This window comes from Triticum dicoccoides, chromosome 1B, assembly GCF_002162155.2.
Source record: "Triticum dicoccoides isolate Atlit2015 ecotype Zavitan chromosome 1B, WEW_v2.0, whole genome shotgun sequence".
NCBI classification, from domain to species: Eukaryota; Viridiplantae; Streptophyta; class Magnoliopsida; order Poales; family Poaceae; genus Triticum; species Triticum dicoccoides.
In genome coordinates, this window is record NC_041381.1 from 679,416,511 (window position 1) to 679,426,100 (window position 9,590).

Here is a 9,590-nt window from a genome sequence, read left to right on the forward strand (position 1 = left end):
CCCTCGCCTAATATTCTTTTAGGATCCTTCCCATGATTTGTTTCTCCCGTTGCAACGCACAGGCCCTTTTCCTAGTCTTTACCTACTAATAAACCACGTAGTGCTTCTGGTCGTACGTCGTCGCCATTTTTATAAAAAAGTCCCTTTGCTTTTCGAAAATAGAACCCGCAGTCCTTTCTTTAGTGAATCTGGAAAAACGCTTCGGTTTTACAAAAAAGACCCTACATTTGTTTGATATTCAGTCCGCGGTCCCTGATTCATCTTATCCAAAACTCCTCCCTTTCCAGCGACGGCAGCGATGGCGGAGCACGAGCAGGTGAGGGCGGCGCCTTCGTCGGACGGCTAGCCGCGGCGGAGGAGAAGGCGGACGCCATGGGTGCGGCTACAGACGAGGCGGAGGAGAAGGCGGACGCCGTGGGCTTGCTGCACGGCTACAGCCGAGGCGGAGGAGAAGGCGGACGCCGTGGGCGTTCATGGAGGATGGGACGCCGGCCGCGTCAAGTCCCCTGCCCCCGGCCGCCGGCGCCTGTTCTCGGCCTCCATCGCCCGGAGGCGTGCCCCTGCTGTTGGCCTTCGCGTCTGCTTCGTCTGCATCACGCCAGCGCCGCCCTCGTCGTCGCGGCGTTCTTCTGCTTCCGGCGTCGCCCCGTCGCCCATGCGCCGAGTTCTGCTGCGGCCTCTGTTCTTCCGCAACGAGTAGCAGCAGGTCGTCTGCGGTTGCGGCAGCGGTGTAGGCGAGCGAGGCAAAGGAGCGGTCAACACCGGCGTCGAGGGCAAGGTAGGCCGGGCGCAGTGTCCTCCGGCATGTGGTGGCGCATTTGTACGGCGCAGGAGGCTGGGCGCGTCGATTCGGGTGAGGGGAGTGGGGTCCAGATCTGGTCGAGGACGGGGCAACCGGCGGCGGCGGCGTGGCTGACGCTGGACGGAGAGAGAGGCAGAGCAAGGCACGCCGAATCGCTGGATGGCGCACCTCCCCTAGCCTCCTTCCTCTCCCGGTCGTTGGGGAAGCAGGACGGCCACCTCTGCTGGACGCCCTTCCCTGGTCGACGACGAGCGATGCGGGCTGACACGGTGGCGCCCTTCCGTTGTGGAGTACCGTACTAGGACGACGGCGGTTAAGGTCAACGCCCTGCTCGACGCCCCCATCTGCTGCTCGATGCGCCCATCCCCTCGCTGGTTGAGCTCAACGCCACCTTGCTCTGCCTCCGGCAGTCATTTCATCCAATCTGGCTGGTCCGCTCCCCACCTCGGCGGCTCCTTCAGTCCGGCAGCACACCACGCTCAAGCCTCCACCACCCCAACTCCTCAAGGTATAAGATTTGCTTTTTGTTTATACAGAGGATGCAAGATTCTACTGCTGCCGTGTAATAAGTAGCACTTGCAGTTACAGTAGACAAGGAGCTCCGCTCTACCTCTCATCTCTCTCCCTGTCCTGGTGGTCACGGGCTGATGTTGCTGCTCCTCTCCTTCAGGATCTATCTCTTTCTCTTTGTCTCTCACCCTCTCATGGATTGACAACTGCATTCTTCCCAAATTAATGTGTGCCTCTGTTCTTGATATTACGCCCACACCATGTTTGATGTTATGCTTATGAGGAGTTGAACTTCATTTTTTTTCAGGCTTTTCTTTGGTGTATCAGGCATTCAGGCTGGTGTAATTTGTTTTCAGAAGTGAACATGTTGTACAGTCCAATGTATCTACAAATATTAAGTTATGGTGAGTTGTTCATCATGTTGCTTGCATATTTTTTGTCTAACAAGCTGGATACTTCAGTTTTGAATATAAACATTGAGTAGGTGCTCAAATATTTTGCTAATGATAGTTTCCAACTTGCTTTTTAGCAGAACTACAGAACTATTAGCAGCTTTTAATTATGTGTACTTAAAATGGATTTGGTGTCCAGGACATGTGGAGTTGAGATCAGGTAGAATTATGTGCTGATGTTCTTCGATAGTATAATTGTTCTTCTCCTTTAACATGATGCACCATTGACTTATTTTTTTAGATGCTCAAATACGCAGAGTAATGACATCCTGTATGCGCTTGGACACCCAGCAGATTGAAAATATAGAAGCAAAGATATCCAATACGAGGCCACGATGCCCGACAGAGATGCAGCCAATACGCGCCCAATCTTTATTTCTTGATGTTGGAACAACAAATAAGAGCATGTTCATGTTTATTTATTATGGTTTTTTTTCGAGAAATTTTGGGGATTTACAAGCTGAAATTATTGACTGTCTGAAAAAATGTTTTAACCAAAACTGTTTGAACAATGTGCCCTGGTTCTGCATTCATGGAACTGTAAAAAAAATTGAACAAGTTCAGTCGGAGTTTTGTTCCTGTTAATATTCCATTCTTAGTGTCAGTTTCTTTCCACTTGCTCATCTTTTAATGTTGAACTATACATGTACTTATTATTAAAGTTTTGTTGTCTTCCTAAACTAATTAGATTTTTTAAGCACTACTGAACTAATTGGATGCCATCTTAAATTACCTTCCCTTTGACATTATTGTACAGATTCCTGAAACACTGTCCAGAATTCCACTGCTACAGAATTGAAATTCGATAGCACATGGTAAACCAGCTTTGATTCAGCAGGGTTATCAGCTTAGATTCGACTATTTTTAGTTCCTACAAGAGCAAATGATACGCTTATGTCAGTAGTTTTTAGATATATTCACTGGCTTCAGATTCTGCTGATGGATTTTTATGCTCTGTTCTGCTTCTAGAGCTTGTGAATGATGTTCATTGTTGTTTGAAAGATGCACTTTTTTTATGCCTATATGTAAACGATGCAATTACTGGCTGAGAGATACACTTATTGGTGCTGTTCTGAAATGATGTTCATTACTGTTCTACAGATGCAGTAGACTGATGTTTATTGTTGTTTTGTTATTGTACAGAACGAGGACGGATCCAAGGTTGAGTACTGGGTGTGGAACCCCTTCAGATCCAAGTTGGCTGCTGTTGTACTCTGTGGTGTGGACAACATCTGGATTGTAAGTCTTTTTTGATGATTCCTTCCGGCGCCCTGTCATACTCATTGCTCTTCAGTTAACGAAATGAATGCACATCGGCAACACAGGCAGTAGCAGAATGGGGTATAATGAATGTTTTGTTTGAGTCTGACTGTCAAACGCTGGTTCGTGTTTCTAGATTTTCTAGCTAAGGGCTGGTTTTGTTTAGCTGGAACACAAATCACGATCAGATGTACCTATTATGACGATTTCGGGTCCGTGCTAACTATTTCTAATTTTGAAATTATTCCTCAGAACACATGATTACATTACATTACACACTGAAAAATGGTGCAAAGTGGAAGTTGGTACTAAAGCGGATAGCTCTTTTTGATCTGCGCAGAAATTTCAGTAATAATATGTGCCACTCATTTTGGTACCAAAAGCTGGGATGATTTTTACACTTTGTTTCCTGGTCCCCTTTCCATTTTGACAAATTTATTATCCCGAAGTTTATGCATAATGATGAAATATTCTGTGGTAGTATGTCGAATGCAGTTTAGTATATTCCCGTTGGTTCTGTAGTGATTTTTAGCTCCGACCATTTTCTCTCTAATTTTATTTTAAGGTCTACTCTTTTAAAAGTTTTTATTATGTTTTTCTTTAAAATAAAAGATTGATACAAAAATGGCACCTACTATCATTACAGGTCCGAGGAATTACAGCTTGGGGACTTGGGAGGCGATCGTAAAAGCGGTGTGCTACAGTGTAATGCACTAGCAATATGTGAAGATTTTTTTAAGGAGGGGGTTAATAAACAATCAGAAAATTCTTTTGCCCCCTCAGAAAACTATGTTCCGTGTTTGGCCCCTCTGGGCATTGATGTGAAGCTATACAGTCGTGTAATATGACCAAACTCATCACCTCGGGGTTGATCACATTCGTCGTGAATAGGTGGATAACATGACCATCATCGACAATGGTGGCAAGCAAGAGAAGTGGAATCATAGACTAGGACGAGCGAGGATTTGTTTAACCCGTTGCAACGCACGGGCCCTTTTGCTAGTCTTTATCTTTACCTACTAATAAACCACGCATCGCTTCTGGTGGTACGTCATAAAAACAACCCTCGAAGTTGGCAATAATTACCCACCAATGCCACCCGTAAGTGGCAAAAACGATTCGTTTTTAATTTCTAATATCGCTCCAGGGTTTTGTTATTAAAGGTGGATACGATATAATAGCTCCAATGCATGAGCAGCGCGATGGCTGAGGCAACGGTGCTCCACACAGGAGACCAGGGTTCAATCCCTGGTTCTCACGCTTTTTCTCTTTCTTTTTACCAAGCGCAGTAATGGGCCAGCCCATGTGCGGGTCGTGGCGCCCCCTGTTTTCTATATCTTTTTTTATTTCTATTTTGTTTTTTCCCTAAAAATAAATTTCGGATTGATGGCGCCCCCTATTTTTTATTTCTTTTTACTTTTTTATTTCTGTTTTGGTTTTTTATCTCAAAATTAATTTCGGATTTCCAAAATATCAAACAATTGCGAGTTCTGAAAAAAAGTAGGAAAATGGTAAACTGTTTGTGAATTTAAAAAATATTCTAAAAATCAAAAAATGTTCACGACTTAAAAAATTGCTCACAAATTATAAACAAATCACGATTTCTAATGATTTCATGAAATAAAAAATGTTCATGATTTTTTTAAATGAGCCAATATTCAAAGCATATTCAGGAATTTAAAAATCATGTCCATCAGCTTTTAGAAAATGTTCACAAAAATTAAAACACATCCGTAAATAATGAACAAAACTAATTGTAGGTTCCATAAAGGTTTTATTAGGAGATCTATATAGCTCATTTTATGATTTTATTTAGTCCTTCGCATTGGGTAAAAAAGGGTTTCCGTGTTTTGTACAACGCTGAACCCAACAAAATTGACATAACTTTCTAAGGGTTTGTTTTTGTAAGCTATATTAAAATGACTAAATGTCTATTTTGCTTCCATACACAGTTATGCTTATTTTCATATCACAATAGTGGTTATGGTAAACATCGCTACGCTAAGTCCAGACGAGACACTTTATTTATCAGTATAGCTCAGGCAGGGTCCGTCAATGCAGTTTGCTCAGCCACAAAATATTTTGTTGTGACGCCTTAAAAAATCAAGTCTTGATGAGCATCATATTGTTCATTTTTGAAATTACATTTTAAAAGTGTCTTATCGCATCATGACATGATTTGTATATACTTTGTGAATTTGATTCATACTTTTTTATATCTACCACACATGTATAACTTGATAGTTTTTTTCCGTTGCAAGGCACGGGCATTTCCAAAAATGTTCGCTAAATCAAAAAAAGTTCGTCAAATTCAATAACTATTCCACCCAATTTCTAAATATTTTCATCGATTATAGAATGTTTGCCAGTTCAGGAAAATTGCTTAAAAATGTTCACAATTTTTAAAAAATGTTTGTAAATAGCAAAAAATATTCATAAATTGAAAAAATGTTCTTGATTGTAGAAAATGTTCAGAAATTTGTAATAGTATGTTGTTTGCGATTTCAAATATGTGCATGAGTTTAACAAATTGTTCATAATTTCAAAATGTTCATGATTTCGAGAAATTGAGAGAGATATTGTATCTCGGTGATGCAACGAAATGTGATCATGACCATTTGAAATTATGAATTTTTTTCTCCCGTTGCAACGCCCTTTTGCTAGTATATATATATATATATATAATATTATATATTATATATTATCTATTATATATTATATATAATAATAAAGTAAATTGGATTTCTGCCGTACGTCATTAGCGTTTTTGCAGAAAAGCCCCTTCATTTCTTAATATTGAACCCGCAGTCCCTGCTTTAAGTGGTCTGGGAAAACGATTCGTTTTTACAAAAACAACCCCGTTGTTTGGTCTATTCAACCCACTGTCCATATGCTTGGTTTACTAATCGGGTCAACGCGGTGGTGGCTCGCGCCTGCTCGCGCGACTGGGGGCGGCGCGCCTACTCTATGCAGAACGGCGGCGGCGGCCGGATCCGTGCGCGGCCGGGACTGGGGAGGCGGATCCGTGGGCGGGCGGCGAGGCGTGGGTCGCTGGTGAAGACAAGGCCGGAGCACGGTTTCCCGGGCGGATCCATGGCATCACCGACGCTGGGAAGAAAGGAAACAGGGAGGTGAGGGAGAGAAGGAAGAAAGGAGGGGCGGTGCGGCAACCTAGGCAGGAGCTCGCCGGAGCGTGGCGACGGCGGACGGGCGCGGGAGAGGGGCGGATCCGGCGCGACAGCGCGGAGTCCTTAAATATTCAGACTCGTCGTATTTCCTTCTTCATCCTGCTGGTGTTGTTCGTCCAGAGAAAGGAGAAGAGGAAGGCGGCAACGCCGCCGGCCGGTTGGATGACAGCAACCAGGCCACGGGTGGTGCAACCACTCCGACGAGTAAGAATGAGGACTTACCATCAGGTATAATCCATTCATCTCCCCCCTTTTCCTACTTCCCCTCGATCTGGTCCTCATTGGCCATGTTCTTCAGCTGCAGAAATCCTCATTCTTCATGTTATTGAGTCGATCTGAAGCCCAGAGCTTAGAGATCTTGTGCTCTGCATTATCTGATATTTCATCTGATTGAGGGTAGTGGATGAAAGCATGGTTTAGTCATTGAGTTGACTAAAATCAGTTGAGTAGAGAGAGGCGTTGATTGCTGCAATTTAGATACAGGGCTTGATTGAGCTACTGCTGGCCGCTGCTACTAGAAAGACAGAGAGAGCAGAGAGGGAGAGACAGGGTTCCAGTGCTTACTGATCTGGTTTTGGTGAGAAAAAAAAGAGAAATAGGAGAGGAACAGAGAGTGCAGAGAGATAGAGAGACTACACATCACTGAACCCTTTGGATTCTAATGCAAGGCTGAATAATTTTGTGTGTTCTTACTGTCTGGGATAATATGCAGTTTTTTGGCTTATCATTGTGCCTCAAGTTTCAGACATCGCTTGGCTGTACAGCGACGATTTCCGCCGATAATCCGTCTACTCATACTCGACTGTTCGCCGGAACTTTGTCTGACCTGAGGTATATATTACAGTGTCATCAATTTGCATCTGACATCAAAGACTACTTATTAATTTTGTATGTTCTTTAGTATCTGCACTTCAATCTCTAAACAAGTCAATGCCTGAAATACCACATGTACTCATTACAAGATGATCTTCAGGAAAGACAATAATGACAAGTAGCGATCAAAGTAGATAAAGCTAGCTAAAATTTTATCTAGGAAGAACAGCTGTTGTATGACTGAAAAATATGAGAAAAGATAAACTAATATCATGGTGATGGCATTAATTGATTATTTTGGAAATAGCAATCAAAGGTGATAAAGGTAGCTAATTTTTTATCTAGAAAGAGCAGCTGTTGTGACAGAGAAATGAAAGCTAAATATACAACTATATACCTGTCCGCGTCTATCAATTTAATTGTTACGAGTATTTCTAATTCATTGGTCTTACTTCTTCATAATACGTATATACTACTTTTGTTCAGGTATATACTACTTTTTTATCACTTTTACTGCTTCTCACCGGATGCATGCATGCTTCTCCGCACAGGTTTCCCTTAGTTCAGTACTTATTTTTTTTTTGGTGTATACTTTCTCCTCATCAATCAAGTATACGTACAACAAGACAGAAAGAAACATATGCTGTTGATCGATACTGAAATATCATATGGAAGATAGCCCTCTCTTCTATACCCCTTTGTGAAAAGTAGTATACTATCATTTCAAAAGAAAACACACCATATACTCATTTCTGACAATGAGTATACACTGATCATTATTGCCAGTATCATAGGTATATACTCTGAGAATAGTTGTATATATCCCATTTGAAAAAATAGTATGTATATACTCCTTGCAAATTACTCCATATCATTTAAAAGTTTTTACGTAAGACTGACCGTGTAGATACAATAACTAATTAGTATTTTAATAACTTGAATTGCATGGCTTGATCGCTTTGCTTTGGTCTTCTCTTATGTATGAGTGCACCATGTGTGGGTTAACTTTTTTTGGGTCTTCTAACTCTCTGGGATAATTTGCATCTCTATTTGTGCTAATTGGCAAGGTGCATGAATACTGATTTATCCAAGGTTTTGCTAGAGAAGTTGCAACAGCTTTGATCAAATATTATTTTTATTATTCCTTCTTGGTTTTAGACAATAAAGTTGAGAATCTAAATCCTTCTACTGTATCTATACCTGTAATAGAGCAACACGTGGTGCAGCTAGCTGCAGCGAGGACCAACTTGACTTGATGGGGATACAATTACCAAGAAAGAATCATACTCCTGTATGATCCAAGATATTGCACGAACAAGCTTGGGTGGATACACAAGAAAGAATCATACTCCTGTATGACCAACTTGACTTGATGGGGAGTACCTGAACTTACCTTTATGCATTGCACGAACTACCAAGATATTATATCTTCCTGTATGATCCATAACTCATAGACATGGGTAGCGATGGGATACCATTTGGTATGAACAACATCATCATCTTGCAATTCTAACATGTATTCATTTAATTTATTTATCTGCATAATAGCGATGGATCTTACGTATGTCTATTTTATTTGAATCTAAAATGCAATTAACTCCTTAATTTGCCTTCAAAAGGATGAGCGATCTGGCATGTAAGATTAGCTCGGCGGTTCAGATTATCACTGTTAGTCTTTTGGTCATGGCAATATTTTTAGACTTCTTGAGATAGCTCGACCAATCTGGTGTAAAGCTATGAAGACATTTTGCTTGGAAACAATACTGAAAGGATACCTTAACTTCATTTTATCCCCTAGATTAGTATAAGTATATTAAGTCCCGTTTATTTAGATGTATAGCTTGCATGACAGTTTTGTTTAAATAAATTTTTGGGGCATTTAGCAATTCTCACATATGTTGTTAGCTATGCACTTGCTTTTCAAGATATCATTTCCAATCATGCATGCACTTTTTATTTCATGTCGATAACATGGCTGATGCTTCGCGAAATGTCTAAACGAGATAGATAGATAGATACATAGATAGGCACAGATATAGAGTATGTGAGTGATGGAGCATGATGTGGTCTTGAACCTTTGGACTAGGGGGAGCTAATTTTTTTTCTCCCGTTGCAACGCACGGGCAGTTTTTGCTAGTTATGCTAAAAAATACATCAATTTTTTTAGATAACAAAAATACATCAAGTTCATCAGTTGGGCTACTTTGGGCGTTATATTTGCCTCTTGGGCTTACTTTTTATTGAAATTTCATTTTACACAATTAATTTCATTGTATTTACATTAAAGCCAAAGCCCATCCATTATTTACCTTACATGTGGATCGATCGATCAGGAGTACCCTAGCCATTCCGGCGGTTGAAGGCCGGCAAGACCGCAAGAGATGATTCATCCTCATCACCGTCGGCACTTCAAGGAGCACTAGGTGCAGTTAGCATATTGTTGGCATTGGCATGATTTATTCTCTCTGATGTGTTGTTTAATGTAATGAAAATTTGGTAATGTGTTTTATCTTGTAGATTCTCATGTGTGCACAAGGATGAACACCAAAGATTGGACTTATATTT

The 9,590-nt window shown here is 41.3% G+C and overlaps 1 protein-coding gene across 13 annotated transcripts; it reads left to right on the top strand.

Moving 5' to 3' along the window:
- Positions 1 to 242: 242 nt before the first annotated feature.
- LOC119349618 (putative rRNA 2'-O-methyltransferase fibrillarin 3) lies at positions 243 to 3,968 on the top strand. Of its 13 annotated transcripts, XR_005169480.1 has the most exons (7): positions 243 to 1,310; positions 1,385 to 1,716; positions 1,845 to 1,924; positions 2,006 to 2,148; positions 2,522 to 2,579; positions 2,908 to 3,003; positions 3,671 to 3,968. XR_005169480.1 is itself a non-coding variant. In XM_037617677.1 (4 exons), exons 1-4 carry the CDS (start codon positions 1,816 to 1,818, stop codon positions 3,710 to 3,712), a joined length of 390 nt encoding a protein of 129 aa, XP_037473574.1. In that variant the 5' UTR covers positions 1,723 to 1,815; the 3' UTR covers positions 3,713 to 3,968. The 13 variants fall into 13 exon arrangements, 1 of the variants encoding a protein (XP_037473574.1); XR_005169472.1 differs by having other exon boundaries at positions 2,006 to 2,579; XR_005169479.1 differs by having other exon boundaries at positions 2,522 to 3,003.
- The last annotated feature ends 5,622 nt before the right edge of the window (positions 3,969 to 9,590 follow it).